This window comes from Macaca mulatta, chromosome 13 (genome assembly GCF_049350105.2).
Source record: "Macaca mulatta isolate MMU2019108-1 chromosome 13, T2T-MMU8v2.0, whole genome shotgun sequence".
Lineage (NCBI taxonomy): Eukaryota > Metazoa > Chordata > Mammalia > Primates > Cercopithecidae > Macaca > Macaca mulatta.
This window is the reverse complement of record NC_133418.1, coordinates 63,397,876-63,419,249: the sequence shown is the minus strand read 5'-3', so window position 1 is coordinate 63,419,249 and position 21,374 is coordinate 63,397,876. Positions and strand designations below refer to the sequence as shown.

At 37.6% G+C, this 21,374-nt stretch overlaps 1 protein-coding gene across 6 annotated transcripts in view; it reads right to left on the bottom strand.

Moving 5' to 3' along the window:
* USP34 (ubiquitin specific peptidase 34) overlaps positions 1-21,374 on the bottom strand; it is a 288,223-nt gene that overhangs the window by 161,070 nt on the left and 105,779 nt on the right. For all 6 annotated transcript variants that reach the window (XM_028832452.2, XM_028832455.2, XM_028832453.2 and 3 more), the window contains 5 exons: positions 6,351-6,476; positions 6,037-6,166; positions 5,024-5,059; positions 4,531-4,661; positions 3,645-4,255 (listed from right to left, as the gene is read on the bottom strand). In XM_028832452.2, the coding sequence (XP_028688285.1) occupies positions 3,645-4,255; positions 4,531-4,661; positions 5,024-5,059; positions 6,037-6,166; positions 6,351-6,476 (1,034 nt within the window). The remainder of the gene's footprint in view (positions 1-3,644; positions 4,256-4,530; positions 4,662-5,023; positions 5,060-6,036; positions 6,167-6,350; positions 6,477-21,374) is intronic.

Genomic DNA, 21,374 nt, shown 5'->3' with positions numbered 1-21,374 from the left:
TACGAAACTGAAAACTTCACACCGTCAGTATTATTTAATAATTTTACAATACACACTCGTATTACCAGGCCTACTAACACACCTCTTCAGAACAAATTCAAAGGACAATTTTAACAAGATCACTAATACTCACTATTTGCATATTATACAAAGTCTATAAAATGTGAAACCATAAAATATGTGGTTTTATACAACTGAATCAAACCAAAAAAAATTTCAATTTAAGGCTGCAGTCTTGATGGACTTAATATTAAATAGGGAACTTCTAACTCAACAAACCCAAAGTAAGTATTCATTTCTAAAACACACTGTTATTGGACATAAAGACAAAATGATTTTAAAAAATCAAAAAATAACATGAAGTTCAGGGTTGATTTAGAGACTCAAAAGTAGTACTATTAATACACAGAATATGAGAAGAGCTAAAATGAAAAATTAAATCATTACGTCTTGTGAGGTATGGAATGGGTACATGTGTCAAAATTAAGATCTGCAGTGTACCAAACTGAATATACTGCACCTCATTTTTGTAACAAACTAATTCTTTGTCTTCATCAGAAGCTGTGCTGGGGACAACTGTGAATGTTTCTATCTATAATGCCAGATAGTGAGCCAGTGGTTCTCAATTAGGGGTGAATTTAGGCCCCTGGGGGAAATCTAGAAATATCTAGAGATATTTTTGGATGTCAAAACTGAGGAGATGCTAGTGGAATCTAGAGATAAGGCTCAGGATACTGGCAAACATTCTGCAATGCACAAGACAACATTAACATTGCTAAATTCAAACCAAAAAAAATGTTCTGGCCCAAGGCTGGGCATGGTGGCACACCTGTAATTCCAGCACTTTGGGAGGCCAAGGCAGGCGGATCACTTGAGGTGAGCAGCTCAAGACCAGCCTGGCCAACATGGTGAAACCCCGTCTCTACTAAAAATACAAAAATTAGCTGGGGCATGGTGGCAAATGCCTATAATCCCAGCTACTCGGGAGGCTGAGGCAGGAGAATCACTTGAACCCAGGAGGTGGAGGTTGCAGTGAGCCAACATCGTGCCACTGCACTCCAGCCTCAACAACAGACTGTAACGCTGTTTCAAAAAAAAAAAAAAATTATCTGGCCCAAAATGCCAATCTTTAAAAAACACTTCCTTAAACTCAGATGCATCAGTGGTAAGAATTAAAAAGCAAAGGAAATAAAGAAGTAATACGTATAGATATGTAGTTCACCTTAACAACTTAACTGAATTCTGGAAGATCTGACAAATTGTTGAGTATAGCAAAACTCAATCTGATAAAGGGCATATCCATGATTCACCATAAACTCACATACTATCACTTGTAACGACAATAATAAATATGCAGCTAACACTTAATGAGCACTTACTGTGTACCAATCACATTAGTTAGCCCAGGAAATCCTCACAATAAAACCATGAGATAGATACTACTGTGCCCATTTTATTTTTAGAGACAGAGTCTCATTCTATTGCCCAGGCTGGAGTGTAGTGGTGCAATCATAGCTCACTGCAGTCTTGATCTCCTGGACTCAAGCGATCCTTCCACCTCAGCCTCCCAATTATCTAGAACTACAGGTGTGTGCTACCATGCCTGGCAGGTTTTTAAAAATATTTTTGTAGAGACGGGCCCCCACTACATTGCCCAGGCTGATCTCAAACTCCTGGCCTCAAACAATCCTCCTGCCTTAGCCTCCAAAGCGCTGGGATTATTGTTCTCATTTTATAGAAGAAAAAAATGAAAAATTAATTATTTTGCCCATCATAATACCACCAGTAAGTGACAGAATCACATATTTGGCATATTTCACAGATAACCAAAAAGTTTTATGATAGAGCTTATCCTTTTAAATATCCTAAAATTAGGAGATGTGTAAAATTTCCTTTTCTTCATCACAATTTAGGCATGTTTCCATAAGTACTCATATCTTTTTTAGGCATTTACTACAAGAAGTGCAAAATCTAATCCTGTGCTATCCAATATAATACTGACTAGCCATATGTGACCATTACACACATAAAACATGCCAGGAATAGGCTGGGTATAAGTGGCTCACACCTGTAATCCCAGAGCTTTGGGCTGAGGCGGAAGGACCATCTGAGGTCTTGGGTTCAAGACTAGCCTGGGCAACATAGCAATACCCTGTCTGTATAAAAAAAAAATTAAGAATTAGCTAGGAGTGGCAACGCACACCTTAAGTCTCAAGCACTCAGAAAGCTGAGACAGGAGGATTGCTTGAGCCCAAGAGTTTGAGACTATGGTGAGCTATAATCACATCACTGCACCACAGCCTAGGTGACAAGAGTGAGACCCTGTCTCTTAATTAAAAAAAAAAAAAAAAAAAAAAAGCCAGGCGCAGTGGCTCACACCTGTAATCCCAGCACTTTGGTAAGCCAAATCACAAGGTCAGGAGTTTGAGACCAGCCTGGCCAATATGGTGAAACCCCATCTCTACTAAAAATACAAAAATTAGCCAGGCATGGTACGGGGGGTACCTGTAGTCCCAGCTACTCGGGAGGCTAAGGCAGAAGAATTGCTTGAACCTGGGAGACGGAGGTTGCAGTGAGCTGAGATCGTGCCACTGCACTCCAGCCTGGACGACAGAGCAAGACTCCATCTCAAAAAAAAAAAAGGCCGGGCGTGGTGTACACCTGTGATCCCAGCACTTTGGAAGGCCAAGGCCGGCGGATCACCTGAGGTCAGGAGTTCAAGATCGGCTTGGTCAACATGGTTAAACCCCATCTCTATTAAAAATACAAAAAAATTAGCCAGGCACGGTGATGGGTGCCTGTAATTCCAGCTACTCAGTAGGCTGAGGCACAAGAATTGCTTGAGCCTGGGAAGTGGAGGTTGCAGTGAGCCTAGATCATGCCACCGCACTCCAGCCTGGGTATCAGAGCGAGACTCTGTCTCAAAGAAAAGAAGAAGAAGAAACTAAATAAATAAACATTTTAAAGAATTAAAAGGTGGCCGGTCTAAATTGAGAAGTGCTGTAAGTGTAAAACACGCACTTAATATTGAAGACTTGGTAAGAAAAAAAGGAAGGAAATACGTTACTAATTTTTATACTTATTACACGTGGAAATGGCATTGCGATATTATTGGTTTAACATGATTAAAATTAGCAACCTGGTTTATTGTTGTTGTTGTTTTGTTTTTGAGTCTCACTCTGTTGCCCAGGCTGGAGTGCAGCGGCATGATCTCGGCTCACGGCAACCTCCACCTCCCAGGTTCAAGCAATTCTCCTGCCTCAGCCTCCCAAGTAGCTGGGATTACAGGCGTGCACCACCATGCCTGGCGAATTTGACTATTTTTAGTAGAGATGGGGTTTTGCCATGTTGTTCAGGCTGGTCTCAAACTCCTGACCTCAAGTGATCCACCTGCCTGGCCTCCTAAAGTGCTGGGATTACAGGTGTGAGCCACCGCGCCTGGCCAACAACCTGCTTCATTTTGTGTTTTTAAATGTGCCCAATAGAAAACTTGAAATTATCTATTTGTAGCTTTACATTAATACTTTGCACTATACTACTAATGAATAGCACTAATACAGAATAAATTGCAATTGAATAAACATAGGATATAATACTTCCCTAAAGGAAATACGAACTGAATATTTATTTTGAAGTAGGCTTACCCATCATGGTGGTGGTGATGGTGGTGGTGGTGGTGGTGATGCTGTGGACCAATAAATTGTCGACAATTAAATAATTCATTCCCAATAGTCTCCCCAAGGAAGTCCCCAGTTCGCGTGATACAAGACTCCTGAGACCCTTGTGCTATATGAGTAGCATTCATTTCCCCTGAAATATCGTGTTCTGGGTCTTCAGAGTGTGAACAAGCATCCAGCATTCGCATTCGATTATCTACTGACGGCAATGATTCGGTGTTAAAAACCAGGTCCTTTCCTGTTCCGCTGCTCGTCCCATTTCTTTCTGACGTGCCTTGGGAGTCCCCCAGGCAAATGCCTGCTTGACTCTCTAACTTTCTATTCCGAAGATCTGCACCACAACTGCTTTTGGGAGGATTATGACCATGATCGTCATCTTCATCTTCTTCTTTGAGGGCTTCAATATCTGCAATGTCTTCTGACTGTACCTCACTGCCAGGGCTCCCAGCTGAATGGCTTGCATGGCTAGAATTGACCTCATTGCTAGATCCATCACTATGCCCACTACTGCTACCAGGACCACTGCTTCCATCTTCACCACTGTTGGCAGTTTCATCAGAACTTCCCTGCATGGATTCCTATATTTTGAAACAAACAGATTTAAATAAATATTTAAACCAATAAGAAAAAAGGTAACCAACATTAATAAACTGTACTTTTTAAAAACGCTGTCAGTCTTGTTATACCCCTTTGAACAATACAAAATGGAATTAAAAACTCAAAGGACATCAAAAATATTATGTAAAGGAGAGGACAAGCCGGAACATGAATTATGTATATATACCCAATTCAAATGATAAACATGCCAGAAAGCCAAAAACGCCTTTAAAAGAAGAAAAACCTATTTTCATACCTCTGTGTCTGAAAGTCGTTGTTGCACATGTTTGGTTCTATTAATAAGCTGCTCATCCATTTCAATGTCACTACCTCCACTTTGATGTGTATCGCTATTATCACTGCTTTGAGGACTAGCTGCAGGTGACCCTATATAAAATACATTTTTTATTTTTACTTCTAATTTATATTAACATGGACTTAACAAAATGACATTATCATCTGACTCCTTGACCTAGTTACCAAAGCTTTACGCTAAGTAGCCAAAAATAAAATCTCTAAATATGTTAACATTTGCTCATGATTTCTAAAAATGTAATAGATTTCAATTAAAAGTCAAGATGTTTATAGTTTTAAGAAAAATGGGTAACGAATATGTTAAAGGTTTACATCTCCTCAAAATGAACTTTATGACTGATACAAATATATCATTATATAAAATCAATGAACTCTAGAAAATCACTAAAACAAAACTAAGTCATGTTGCCATGAATTTCTAACGCTCAACTTACAAGGTGATGGAGCTGTTCTTCTGAGCTCTTCTTCTTCTGAAGGAAAAGGAAAAAACAAGAGAAAAACATTCTAAGTGACTAAGCTTCTTTGGGACAGTGTATCAGTTGTTTATATTGTATAATCAACAAGATACAGGCAGAGAAACTTGCAATAAGGTCAAGTCTCCGCCACCTGCAGTAGTTGTTGGGGGTGCCTGCACAGAAAAGCCTTAAGAGAAGGGTAGTATACATTGCCAGGAGACAAAAACTGAGTTCAAGTAACGTTTCAGAAAGCCCTTGAAAGCTATATACGTAAAAAAAAAAAAAAAAAAAAAATACCCACTGGCCGGGCACAGTGGCTCATGCCTGTAACCCCAGCACTTTGGGAGGCCAAGGCAGGCGAATCACGAGGTCAGGAGATCGAGACCATCCTGGCTAACATGGTGAAACCCTGTCTCTACTAAAAATACAAAAAAATTAGCCAGGCGTGGTGGCGGGCGCCTCTAGTCCCAGCTACAAGGGAGGCTGAGGCAGGAGAATGACCTGAACCCAGGAGGCAGAGCTTGCACTGAGCCAAGATCACGCCACTGCACTCCAGCCTGGGCAACAGAGCAAGGCTCCATCTCAAAAACAAAACAAAACAAAACAAAAACAAAAAAAACCCACAAAGCACCTGACATGGCAGAAAACTTTGAAGCAGAAAACACAGAAAGATAACTGAATCATTATGTTCTACTCTTAAATTTTTAAAACAAAACTTGTTTACAAAACGAAATCCCCAAAGCTTTTGTTTAAAAAAAAGATAACCAAAGCTGAGAAAATCCAGTAACTACAAAGACTTTATCACTATCCTTCACTTAAAAGGTAAACCAAAACACGAACTAATCACAGTATTAATCCTTTTATATGTACTCTTCCACCCATCCCACACTTATTTTAAAATAAAGATTGAACTGAATGTATAAGCAGAAAATACTTCAAATCTGAATGAGAAGCTCTCAACAATTTCCTTCAAAATACATGACACTACTAACCTTTCTTATTTCCAATGGGAATATTAGTATTTAATAAAGATGCAAAAGAACTCTGTTTAGATAACTGAGCCTTAGCTGCTAGTGCATTATTCCACAGTGCTTTAATTAACATGGATGCCAAGTACAATGTCTAAAAAAAAGAGAGGGAGAGATTAAAGTTGGAGAATTCCAGGCAACACTAACAAATTTAATATCCTTTTTGTCACACTGAAATGCCAAGCCAATAAAATGAAAGTTAAATTATCTGAATCACAAAGAAATTTTCACTTTACAAGAAAAAAAAAAAAACTATCATTATGTTTTGAATGTATTACCTGTTCAGTATGAACACTTGGCTCAAGAGCTGAGACCAGATTAAGTAGATGTCTAAGTGGTACCGGATCCAAATTCTTGATGAGTGAAGGAAATAAGTCATGTATATACCGACTACAATGTTTCAACTAGAAAATCAAGTTAGAGAGAATGGTCAAAAATAATTGCCCAACACATGTAGATTACCTGATATAAAAACAGCTTGAAAGTCAAAAATTTGGCCAGTACACTAATATTTTTTAATATAATGGTAAAATGCTAATTATCCAAGATGAGGAACGGCAGTGCATAAAAGAGCAAAAATAAATTCACCTAAACAGAAATTAAACTTAAACAAATGACAAGCTGAATTGCCTAATTACAAGAGGGAAGGCTGGGTGTGGTGGCTGATGTCTGTAATTCCAATACTTTGGGAGGTTGAGCTGGCAGGACAGCTTGAGCCCAGGAGTCTCAGATCAGCCTGGGCAACATAGCGAGACCTCACCTCTATAAAAAATACATTTTAAAATTAGCTGGGTGCTGAGGTGCACACCTGTGGTCCCAGCTACATAGGCGGCTATGGTGGAAGATCTCTTGATACCAAAGGAATTAATTTACATGTCATAATACAAAAATAAGTTAAATAGTAAATTAAAATACAAATAAGACAACAAATTACACTTAGGAGAAAAAAGTAAATTATCACAACTATGCCAGATTTCTCTTATTAAATCTTTATAAAGTATTTATATAATGCTTTTATTTCACTAGAGTACACAACAGAAACCCTGACAAAGATCTACGAAATAATAAACCATGAGATACAAAGACTTCTTTGTTATAATAAATACAAACATGTAAATTCATGGACAATACAATACTTATGAAGATATAAAAACTAAATATTACATCATGTAAAATAAAAGCATTTTATAGCCATCAAGTTGCTAACTACTAAATCAAGATAAGGTAATAAACAGAAGATTAGACAAGTAATTCCCAATTTGAGGGCTGTCAAGTGTAAAGTTTCCTACTTTTAATACATAAAAAGTCTATTAAAATATAGATTTTATTCAAAAACACTGATTTTTATATTTTGTAGGCATACACATGAATTCTCTTCTGCTGCTTCTCTTTCAGGGTAAATATGCATAACCTAATACTGAAATATAAGGTGAAATACATGTAAGAAAACCTAATACTGGAAGAATTCTATCTTGGTGAGGTTTCTTATAAATTACACTATGTGCTTCTACCATTTACTTTAACATCATTAGATATTCATTTAAAAAACAATGGTAGTACTTCAATACTACAAACAGTATTTGATTTTAAGGAGAAGTGAATACCATTAAGTTTAACACTTTTATAGGTCTTGACTAAGAATGTTCATTTAAATATAGTATTAAATAACATTACAGATTAAAATATACAGGTTAAGTATCCCCTATCTGAAATGCTTGGAAGCAGAAGTGTTTCAGATTTTGGATTTTTCCACTTTGGATTATCTGCATTATATACTTACCAGTTGAAGATCTCTAATTCAAAACTCCAAAATCTGAAATGTTCCAATGAGTACTTCCTTTGAGCACCATGTTGGCACTGAGATCTCAAACTTCGTAGCAGTTCAAATTTTAGAGTTTTGGATTAGGAATTCTCGATCTGTACTAACAGTTTTCTCTACTTTTTGCCAACAAGTAACTCATATATAGTTTTTCTACTTAAAACATGATAAACACACATATATACATGTTTTTATATATATATGTATGTATATAAACCATATATACTACACGTAATGTATAATAAACTTCTGATTTTCTGCCAATTTAACCATTAATATAATGAAATTTCCATAATATACTTAATTTTGATAATCAAATATCTTGTTGGGGTTTTGAGGGATTAATGTGCCACTTGGTTATTTTTGTTTTGTTTTGTTTTGTTTTATATAGAGAAATGAAGTCTCATGATATTGCCCAGTCTAATTTTAAAACGCCTAAGCTCAAGTGATCCTCTTGCCTCAGCCTCCCCAAGTGTTGAAATTACAGGAATGAGGCACTGAGCTTATTTTTAAGTAACAAGATCCTTGAGAAAAAAAAAAAATCATAAAATCCTGTAACTGAGGTAAAAAAAAAAAAAAAAAAAAAAAAAAAAACCCACTCTTTCAAATGTGTACATTATTTAATTCCAAAATACAGAAAAAGTATTAAGAATGCGTGGTGGTGGCAGCAGCAGAGGAGGAGGAGGAAGAGGACAAAGAGGAGGAGGAGAAGGAAGATGAACAAAGGATGATGAAGACAAAGAAGAAAGACGAAAACAAAGATGATGAAGATGAAACAGAAAAGGATATCAGGGAAGATGGGAGAATAGAAAACGCCAGGAATCTATTTCTATACCAAGACAAAAACTGTACTAGCCGAATCAGATGTAAGTATCCTGGAACTCCAGAGTCAATCTGAATTTCTATACTTACCAATTTCAGCCTCCAATGCCATAGCTGCTACTGCTACCCATTTCTGACACACACACTCCCAAGCCGCCCATGCAGTGACAGGCAGCTATGGAGACGGCAATACAGGTTTCTGGTACAGTTTCTGGACACAGGTGGGCAATAAGAACCACGTCCCCCAACATTAAGATTCTCTGTTCTGACAGCTAGCTGATTGCTAATTCTGACCGATAAGGTGCAGGCACTGAGGCTGGCTGCCATTGTTTCAACACAAATCACCTGAAATGATTACTAGACGTCTTAGAGTTGTACTTGTTTTTTGGGGAACAAAACCAAAAAGGAAACAACAAAAAGTCCACAGAAAATACACCTGAAGTCCACCTGTTGCACTTCCTAGATGAATTTTTTTTTTGAGACAGTCTTGCTCTGTTACCCAGGCTGGAGTGCGGTGGTGCGATCTCAGCTCACTGCAACCAGCACCTCCCAGGTTCAAGTGATTCTCCTGCCTCAGCCTCCCGAGCAGCTGGACCATAGGCGTGCGCCACCACACCTAGCTAATTCTGTGGGGTTTTTTGTTTTGTTTTTGTATTTTTAGTGAAGACAGGGTTTCGCCATGTTGGCCAGGCTGGTCTTGAACTTCTGACCTCAAGTGATCCACCTGCCTCGGCCTCCCAAAGTTCTACAATTACAGGTGTGAGCCACCATGCCCAGCCACTAGACAAAGATTTTAAATAACTTTATCTCAAAGATAATAAAAGAGTAAAGACAGGAAAACACTGCATGAACAAAATGAGAATATCAGCAAAGGAACAGAAATTATAAAAAGGAACCAAAAAGAAATTATGGAAATGAAAAGCACAAGAACAGAAAGGAACAATGCACTTCACTACACAAGGATTCAAAGGCAGCTCTGAGCAAGCAGGAAAAAGAATCAGCATACCTGAAAGTAGGACAACTGAAATTATCAAGTCTGAGGAAAAGAAGAAAAATGAATAGCCTAAAGGACCTGTGGGATACCATGAAGCAGAGCAACACATTCATTTTGGAAATCCTAGAATGCAAAGAAAAATGGAAAGACAGAATACTTAAATAATAACTAAATACAACCCAATTTGATGAAAGATATGAATCTACAAATCCAAGATGTTCAACAAACTCCAAGAAGGATACACTCAAAAAGACCTCTATCGATACACAATGCAATCAGAATACAGGAAGCCAAAGACAAAAATCTCAAAAAACCACAAGTAACTTGTCACATACAAGAGATCCTCAGTAAGATTATCAGCGAATTACTCTTCCAAAAACTTAGAGGCCAGAAGCAATGAGTTTATATATTCAAAAGGCTAAAATAAAAATCTTGCAATAAGAATTTTAAATTCAGCAAAACTGTCCTTCAAAAATTAGGGCTGAAATTAAGACATTCACAGAAAAAAGCTAAAGGAGTTTGTGACACTTATACCTGCCCCATAAAAATTGCTAAAAGGCAGTTTCCCAGTGTGCTTCCAGCCACTAAATGGGAGAAGAGGACACAAGATGGTAGCAGCCACAAATTCTAGCTCCAGCCTCCCACCGCTGCTCAATGACCTGGTTAGCACTGGGGCAGCCAGAGCTGAAATGACTTGGCTGAGCTAGCCTGAGTTGAAAGGGTGGCTCTTTTTTCACAGCCGGCCAAATGACTCAGAAAACCTAGAATGCTTGAGGAAAAAGTGCTCACTATGTTGGGTTGGGCAACATGTGGAGGAACTGAAAGCCTGGAGCCTGGGCCCAGGAATTGAGGAAATGTGAGGCTGGGGCTCAGAGGTGCTCACATTGAGGCAGACCCTTGGGTGATCAGCTAGTTGCCAGAGTGCTTCAAGGACCTTGGCCCCAAGCTCACCTCCAACTCCTGGGTACTTGGTGCTCTCGTGGAGCACTGTACCATGCCCCATACTATATAAGCTTGCTGGGACCAGCCCAATCTCAAGAGCCCCACATCCCTCTATTGTTGCTGTATCCCCCATGGGGCACCTGTCTGTCTCCTGCAGGACAGGCACTCCCCGAGGAGAGGGACAGCAGCAATGAACTGTCTCTGCGTTCTCTGACCAGCATGAAACCAGCACAAACAGGCACTAGTAATTGTTGGAAAGAACCCTTTTCATGTGTTCAAAAGTTCTGGGGAATAACGGAATGATTTAATTTGGTCTTTGAGTAGGGTACAAGATGAATAAATATGAATTGTCTTGCAAAGAGAAAAAAAACGAGACAAATGCTAACAAGAGTCCTTCCAGTTGAAATAAGATATCTCATAAATACATAGGCGATTATTACAGACAGTATTGAAATTTTAGTTTACAACTACTTTTTATTTTTCACATGATTTAAAAAACAAATACAAAGAATTATTATTAACCTGCCTTACTGGGCACACAACATACCAAGTTGCAATTTGTGACAGCAGTAATAAAAATGGAGGGATGGAGTTATTAGGAGCAGAGTTTTTACATGGCATTGAAGTTAAGCTGGTATAAATTGAAATTAGACTGTTATACCTTTAGGATGTTAAATGTAATCTCCATATTAAATACAAAAGAAAATTAAAAGGAAATCAATCTGTTTCACTACAAAAAACAAACAAAAAAAAACAACAAAAACACCACCACCAAAACAACTAAACATACAAAAAAGGCAGTAATGGAAGAAAGGAGGGAGAAAACCACGATAAGACATAAAGAAAAGAAAAGGCAAAATAACACAAGTTTGTCCCTCTTTATGAGTATTTTAAATGCAAATGGTTTAACTCTCCAATCAAAAGAAAAAGACAGAATTGATATTTTTCAAAAACTTGATCCAATTGTCTTTAAGAGGTTTGCTTTATATCCAAAGACACAAAAAGGTTGAATGTGAAAGGACAGAAAAAGATATTCCATGCCAACAGCAAGCAAAAGCAAGCTGGGCTGGCTATACTAATACCAAATAAGATACAATTTAAATTGTAAAAAGGTTACCAGAAAAAACAAATGGAATTATCATTTAATCCAGTAATCTGATTCCCAGGTATATGTCTAAAAGAATTCAAAGCAAGATCTCAGAGAGGTATCTGTACTCCCATGATCACTACACAGCGTTATTCCTAAACAGCCAGGATGTAAAAGCAGCCAAATGTCCATCAACAGATGAAAGAACAAAAAAAAAAAAAAAAAAAAAGTGCTACAGGCCAGGCATGGTGGCTCATGCCTGTAATCCCAGCACTTTGGGAGGCCAAGGCAGGTGGATCACTTGAGCCCAGGAGCTCAAAACTAGCCGGGTCAACATGGCAAAACCCTGTCTCTACTAAAAAAATACAAAACTTAGCCAGGCATGGTGGGCATGTGCCCATAGTCCCATCTACTTCAGAAGCTGAAGTGGGAGGATGGCTTAAGCCTGGAAGGTCAAGGTTGCAGTGAGCCATAATTGTGCCACAGCACTCCAGCCTGGGTGAAAGAACAAGACCGTGTCTCAAAGAAAAGAAAATTTTGTGTGTGTTTGTGTGTGTGTGTGTGTGTGCACGCGCACAATCCAGTATTATTCATCCTTAAAAAGGAAGAAAATGCTGACACATGCCACAACACAGATGAATGCTGAAGAGATTAGGCTGAGTGAAAAAGCCAGTCACAAAAGGACAAATATTTAATGACTCCACTTATATCAGAAACCTAGAGTACTCAAAATCATGGAAACACAAAGTAGAATAGAGGTTACCCAAGGCCGATGAGAGAGGGAAATGAGGAGTTGTTGTTCAATGGGTATAGAGTTTCAGTTTTGCAATGTAAGTTCTAGAGATCTATTACACAATGTGAATAGACTTAACACTAGTGAACTACACACTTAAAAATGATCAAAGGGGATAAACTATTTTTTTCAAACCACAGTTTATCTTTCATAAGTTTACCAAAGATAAAGAAAAACTTTAGTAATAAAAGATTCAAAATACCAAGAAGATATGATCATAAACATTATGAAGACTGGAAGAAATAGAGAAATAAAAAGTTCCACAATAATAGTTGGAGACTTCAATATCCAATTTTCAATAAAGAGAATAACCATAAACAAGGACATAGAGAATCTGAATAACACAATAAGCCAAATAGACCTAGGAGGCATATACAGAGCACTTCATACAACAGCAGCAGCAAACACATTTTTCTCAAATGTGTGGGACATGTTCCAAGACAGACTGGATGCTAGACCACAAGTCTCAACAGATATTAAAATACAGATAATCATACTAAAATGTTTCTCTACCCACAGCAGGAAGAAGCTAAAAATCAGTATCAGAAGAAAAACTGGAAAGCTCACAAATTTGTAGAAATTAACACATTCAAACAGCCAAAGGATCAAAAAGGGAATCACAAGGGAAATCAGAAAATATTTACAGATAAAATACAACAAAAAATAGAATGCAGAAAGAACAATGTTCAGAAGAAAATTTATACATGAAAACTTATATTTACAAATATAAATGTGAATTAAAAAAAAAATCTCAATTCAACAACCAAACTTCACAACTTAGGGAAGGAACTACAAGAGAAATAATTAAACCTACAGCTAGTAGAAGGAAGACAACGATCAGAGATAAATAAAATAAAGAATATGAAAATAGTAGAGAAAGCTGGTCAGAGGCAGTTCATGCCTGTTGTAATACTCTCAATTTGAGAGGCCAAGGAGGGAAGACTGTTTTACACCAGAAGTTCAAGACCAACCTGAGCAACACAGTGAAATCCTTTCTCTACAAAAAATATTTTAAAATTAGCCAGGAGTGATGGCACAAGCCTGTATTCCTAGCTCCTTGAGAGGCTAAGGCGGAAGGACTGCCTGAGCCCAGGAGGTTAAGATTACAGCACTGCACTCCAGCTTGGGCAACAGAGCAAGAAATTCTCTCTTTAAAAAACAGTAAGAATGGGCCAGGCACAGTGGCTCACATCTGTAATCCCAGTACTTTGGGAGGCCAAGGCAGGTGGATCACATGAGGTTGTGAGTTTGAGACCTGCCTGGCTAAAATGGCGAAGTCCTGTGTCTACTAAAAATACAAAAAATTTGGTGGGTGTGGTGGCACATGACTGTAGTCCCAGCTACTGAGGAGGCTGAGACAGGAGAATCACTTGAACCTGGGAGGCGGAGGCTGCAGTGAACCAAGATTACACCACGGCACTCCAGCCTGGGCAAGACAGACAGCTATTCCGTATCAAAAAAGAAAAAAAGTAAGTTAATAGAGAAAACTAATAAAACCAAAGGAGGGTTTGTTAAAGGACTTTATCAACGACAACCCTTTAGTTAGATTATGGGGGAAAAAAAAAACAAAGAACTAAAAGCTGCAACGAAAATGAGGGCATTCATACTAAACTTACAGTTCTAAAAAAATTATGAGATATTATAACTAATTGTACACCAGAAAATTAGACAACCTGTAAGACTCCTTTCATGATAAAAACTCTCAGAAAACTAGAAGAAAAAAAATCCTCAACATGACAAGGGGTACTTACAAAAACCCACAGGCAATATCATACTCAATGATGAATGACATATTTCCCCCTAAGATCAGAACAAGACAAGGATGCCCATATTTACCACCGCTACTTAACACTGTACTGAACTTCTAGCCAGAGCTATTAGACAAAAGAATGAAAGTCATTCAAATGAGAAAGGAAGATGTAAAACTATCTCTGACTGCAAATGACATAATCATATATATAGAAAATCCTAAAGAATCCACAGAAGAACTACTAACCTGAGAAGCAAATTCACAAAGTTGCAAGGAACAAGGTCAAAATGCAAAAATCAGCTATATTTCTATACACTAGAAATGAACAATCTGAAAAGAAAATTAAGAAAGTAACAGAATTTTCAATAGCATCTAAAAGAATACTTAGGAACAAATCTAACCAAAGAAGGTAAAGTTTTGTATACTGAAGACTACAAAACACTGCTAAAATAAATTAAAAACCTAAAGAGAAAGATATTCATGTTAATGGATAGGAAGACTTATATTGTTAAGATATTAATATTGCCTCCAAAGTGATCCACAGAGTCAATGCAATACCTATTCTTTTTTACAAAACTGGAAAAACTGGTCCTCAAATTCATACAGAATTGCAAGGGACTCTAAATAGCCAACAGTCTGAAAAAGATGACTTTGAAACCTGCAAAAAGGAAAAAAAGAAATAACAAAAAGCTACAGTAGTAATTAAACAGTATGGTACTGACGTAAGGACACACATGTAGGCCAATGGAGTAGAATGAAGATCCCAAAAATAAACATTCACATGAAAAAAGTCAACTAACTTTCAACCAAGGTTGCCAAGACCATTTAATGGGGGAAAGGACAGTTTTTTCAACAAATGGTGTTAGGAAAACTGATTATTTACATGTAAAAAGAATAAAGTTTAATCTTTACCTTACACCATATATAACAACTCAAAGCACATCAAATACTTAAACTTAAAAGAAAAATCTTTTAAAAAACCCTTAGAAGAAAAAGGTAAGGATTGTAATCTTCATGACGTTGGATTTTAAAATTATTTCATGGGTATGACACCAAAAATAGTCAACAATAACAACAAAGATACATTAGACTTCATCAAAATTAAAAACTTTTGTGTATCAAAGGACACTAAAAGAATGAAAATAAACCATAGATCACACGGCAAAAAATAAAGAAGCATCTGACAAAATTCAACATCCATTCATAATAAAAACGCTCAAAAGAATAGGCATAGAAGGAACTTACCTCAACATAAGGGAGGCCATATATGAAAAGCCTACAGTTTTGTTTTCGTTTTTTTTTTTTTTGGTTTTTTTTTGGGGCCAGAGTCTCACTCTGTCACACAGCCTAAAGTGCAATGGTGCGATCTTGGCTCACTGCAACCTCTGCCTCCCAGGTTGAAGCAATTCTCCTCCCAAGTAGCCTCCCAAGTAGCTGAGACTACAGGTGCCCACCACCACACCCGGCTAATTTTTGTATTTTTAGTAGATATGGGGTTTCACTATGTTGGCCAGGCTGGTCCCGAACTCCTGACCTCGTGATCCACCTGCCTCGGATTCCCAAAATGCTGGGATAACAGGTGTTAGCCAGCATGCCTACCAGCTTTTCTTTCATATATAAAGCACATAAATAATAGCATAATCAATAGGGAAAAACTGAAAGCTTTTCCTCTAAGATCTGGGACAGGCAAGGACCCCCAGTATCACCACTCCTATTCAATTTAATACTGAAATTCCAAGAGAGGACTTAAGGAATAAAAGGACTCCACAAAGAAAACAGGAAGAAAAATTATGTTTTTACAAATGATCATATATATGTAGAAAAACTTTACGACTCCACAACAATAAAAAACTGTTAGAACTAATAGTGAATACAGTAGGGTTGCTGGATCCAAATTAACATACAAAAACCAGAGGCATTTCTAAGCACAAACAGGCTATCTGAAAAGGCAATTAAGAAAACAGTCCCATTTACCACAGCAACAAAAGCATTTTATAATATTTAGAAATAAACTTAGCCAAATAAGTAAAAGAGTTGTACATTGAAAATTATAAAACACTGAAGAAAATTAAGACACAGATAAATAAAAAGACATTCCAACATTCAAGCACTGAAAGAAAAATACCATTAAAAGTCCATACTACCCAAAGTGATCTATAGAGTCGACACAATCCCTATTAAAATCTCAATGGCAGTCTTTTGTTTCAAGACAGGGTCTCACTTTGTCAGCCAGGCTGGAGTACAGTGGCACCATCTTGGCTCATTGCAGCCTCAATGTCCTGGGCCCAAGCAATCTTCCATCTCAGCCTCCCGAGTAGCTGGGACTACAGGGACGTACCACCATGTCCAACTAGATTTTAGTATTTTTGGTAGAGACAGGGTTTCAGCATGCTGCCCAGGCTAGACGCGAACTTCTGAGCTCAAGCTATCCACCCTCCTTGGCCTGCCCAAAGTGCTGGGATGAATAGGCGGTCGCTACCACACCCGGCCTCAAAGGCATCCCTTACAAAAATAGAAAAAACAATCCTGAAATTCATACAGAACCACAAAAGGCCCCAAATAGCAAAAAACAATCTTGAGTAAGAATACAGCTGGAGGTATCACACTTTTTAATTCCAAAATACACTACATGACTACAGTAATCAAAACAATATGAGCCAGGTGCAGTGGCTCACACATGTAATCTCAACATTCTGGGAGGCTGAGGCAGGAGGATTGCTTGAGTCCAGAAGTTTGAGACCTGCCTGGTCAACAGAGCAAGACCCAGTCTCTACAAAACAACTTACAAAAATTAAAAATTAGCTGGGCATGGTGGCATGCTCTTGTAGTCCTAGCTATTTTGAGAAGCTGAGGCAGGAAGATCACCTCAGTGCAGGAAGTTGAGCCTGTAATGAGCTATGACTGAACCACTGCACTCCAACCTGGACAACAAAGCAAGACCCTGTACATTAAAAATATATATTATATATGGTACTGGCATAAAAATAGACATATGAACCCACAGAACGAATAAAAACCCCAGAAATAAATCCATGCATCTACAATCAACTGATCTTCCAGAAGGATGCCAAGAACATGTGATAGGCAAAGGACAGTCCCTTCAACAAAAGGTGATGGAAAAACCTGATATCCACATACAGAATGAAATTGGATCCTTATCTTATACCACATACAAAAATGAACTCAAAATGAATTAAAAACTTCAAAGTACATTTAAGACCTGAAATTGTAAAACTACTAGAAGGTGACATAGGTAAAAAGCTTCTTGACAATGGTCTAGGAAATAATTTTTTTGACAGGAACTATTAGCATAGGCAACATAAGCCAAAATATACAATTGAGATTTTATCAAAACCAACAAGCTTCTGCACAGCAAAGGAAACAATCAGAGTGAAAAGGCAACCTACAGAATGAAAGAAAATATTTACAAACCATGTATTTGATTAGGGGTTAATATTCAGAATATTTAAGAAACTCATACAACTTAATAGCAAAAAAATAAAAATAAAAATAAAAAATAAAAAAATAACCCTATGTAGCGCAAAGAGAATAGACATTTCTCCAAAAAAAGACATACAAATAGCCAACAGGTATAAAAGCTGCTCAATATTACTAATCATGAGAGAAACGCAAATCAAAAGCATGAGATATTATCTCACACCTACGTTGTAACAGCTATTATCAAAAGGACAAAAGATAAATGTTAGCAAGAACGTGGAGAAATGGGAATCCTTATACACTGTTGGTGGGAATGAAAACTGGTACGGTCATTTTTGAAAGCAATATGGATGTTCCTCAAAAAATTAAACAGAACTATCTTATGTTATGATCCACAATCCCACTTTGGATATATATCCAAAGGAAATGAAATCACTATCTCAGAGATATCTTCACTCTCACATTCACTGCAGCATTATTCCCAAGAGCCAAGATACGGAAAAAAACTAAATTATCTTTCCAAAGATGAAAAAACAAAATGTGGTGTACATATACATACACACACAGGGATATTATTCAGCTTTTAAAGAGGAGGAAATCCTTCCATTTTTGACAACATGACTGACCCTAGAAAACACTATGCTAGGTGAAATAAAGCAGACAGAGAGAAATACTGCACAGTCTCACATGATCAATTTAAAGTAGTCAAAGCAGCAGAGAATACAGAAGGACAGAGAAATAAGTTGACATCGGTAAAAGGGTATAAAATTTAAGTTCTCCAAAATGAGTAAATTCTGGAGATCTCACATACAGCAATGTGACTATAGTTAACAATACTGTATCGCATACATGAAAGAAAATGGTAACTATGTGAGGTAATACATGTGAATTAGCTTCATTGTAGTGATTATTTCAACTATGCACATTAAAACATCAAGTTGTACACCCTGAATACATAATTTTTATATTTATATAGTATTCCAATATTTGCCTATATCTCAATTTAAAAAGAAAAACAGACAGATAAATTATATGCAAATTATATACCTGATTTAAAATACTAATATCCAGAATATTTTTTGTAAAACTCAAAAGAAAACCAAAAACCCAATCAAAAATGGGCAAAAGTCATGAACAGACATTTTTCCAAAGCAAATATGCAAATAGCCAACGAGCACAGGAAAGCATGTTCAATATGATCAATCATCAGGAAAATGCAAATAAAAAACACAATGAGATACAAATTCACACCTACTAGGATATCTGAATTTTTTTTTCAAAAGGGAAGTAACAAGTATTGGCAAGGATGTGGAGAAACCAGAACCCTCTGGTGTCACTGGTGAGAATGTAAAATGGTGCAGCTGCTGTGCAAAACAATTTGGTGGCTTCTCAAAAAGTTAAACACAGAATTACCATGTGATCCAGACATGCTACTCCTAGGTATACGGTTCTGTATGGCTTAAGGATAGGGATACCTTCTGAGAAATGCCCTCTTGTGAACATAAAAGTATACTTACACAAAAGATGGTAAAGTCTACTACACACTTAGGCTACATGCTACAGTTTATTGCTCCTGTACAGCATGTTACTGTACTGAATACTATAGGCAACTGTAACTCAATGGTAAGTTTTTGTGTATGTAAACACAGAAAAAGTAATTTGTTGCACTATACTAGGACAGCTATCACAATGTCACCAGGTGACAGGAATTATAATAAGCTCCATTATAATCTTATGGGACCACAGTTGTATATGTATGTGCTCTGTTGACTGAAACATGCTTATACAATGCATGACTATATATACAAAATAACTGAAAGCAGGAAACTGAACACATATTTGTAAACCCATGTTCACAGCAGCATTGCTCATAATATCCAAAAGGTGGAAACAACCCAAATGTCCACTGATGGATGAATAAAATGCTGTATATACATATAGTGGAATATTAGTCATAAAAGAAATGAAGTTGTAATGTATGCTATGACATAGACTGACTTTGGAAACATTATGTTAGTAAAGTAAGCCACACAGAGGAAGACAAATATTCTGATTCCACTTATATGAGGTACCTAGAATAAGCAAACTCATGGAGACAGAAGACAACAGAATGTAAAACAGCTGAGCGTGGTGGCTCACACCTATAATCCCTGCACTTTGGGAGACCAAGGCAGGTGAATGGCTTGAGCCCAAACACTGGAGACCAGCCTGAGCAATACAACAAGACCCCATCTCTACATAAAATACAAAAATTAGGTAGGCATGCTTTAGTCCCAGCTACTCTGGAGCCTGAGGCTGGAGGGTCACTTGAGCCCAAGAGTTTTGAGGCTGCAGCAGTGAGCTGTAATTGCGCTGCTGCATCCAGCACGAGTGATACAGCAAGACGCTGTCTCCAAAAAACCAATGTAAAATAGAAGAAACCAGGGGCTGAAAGGAAGGAAATCAAGAGTTGTTGTTTGATAGGTACCAACTTGTTACTGGTGATGAAAATGTTTTTGCATACAGAAAGTGGTGATAGTTACATAACATTATGAATATTTTTAATCCCACTGACTTGTACACTTACAAATGGTGAAAATGGTAAATTTTATGTTATGCATATTTTACCACAATATAAAATAAAAGGAAAATACAAGAAAAAGAACATATATATTAAAAGCCTTCGACCAAGGCCAGGTGCGGTGGCTCATGCCTATTATCCCAGCACTTAGGGAGGTGGAGGCAGGTAGATCACTTGAGGTCAGGAGTTTGAGAACAGCCTGGTTGACATGATGAAACCCTGTCTCTATTAAAAACACAAAAATTAGCTGATGTGGTGGTGCACATCTGTAATCCCAGTTACTCAGGAGGCTGAGGTACAAGTATTGTTTGAGCTCGGGAGGCTCAAAGAAAATTAAAGTTCCCATCAGACACAAAACTTACAAATTTCTGAAAGATTAAAATGACTGGGAATATCTTTTTATTTATTTATTTGTTTGTCTGCTTGAGACACAGTCTCACTTTGTTGCCCAGGCTGGGGTATGATGGCGTGATCTTGGCTCACTGTAACCTCTGCCTCCCGGGTTCAAGCAATTCTCCTGCCTCAGTCTCCTGAGTAGCTGGGATTACAGGCATGCATCTCCATGCCTGGCTAATTTTTGTAGTTTTAGTAGAGATGGGGTTTCATCATGTTGGTCAGGCTGGTCTTGAACTGCTGACCTCATGATCTGCCCATGTTGGCCTCCTAAAGTGCTGGGATTGCAGGCGTGAGCCACCATGCCCAGCATGAGAATACCTTTTTAAAATGTAATAGGTAAAGAAAGTTGTAGCTCAGAGTAAGCTGTAAGAAAGCTATTGAGGAGGTAGGTGAGACAATCTTCCCAATATAACTGAGAAAGATTCTGGACTCAGAGTAACAGATATGATGGACAGAATGAAGAAACAGAGATGGAGACGGGACTTAAATGAAGTTCTCCATAAAGAATGATTCTGTCAGCCATCCATCAGTCAGAAAAACACGAGCAGCCAACATATAGGTAACCCATCCACCAGAGATCTTCCCTGGGGGAGGAAACTATATAAAGTAATTGCAAGTAAATATAGATACTGGTACTGCTGCACATTCTCTCATTTAGAGTCCTACAACCTGAAATGAAAGCTTGATGAGACAAACGAGAA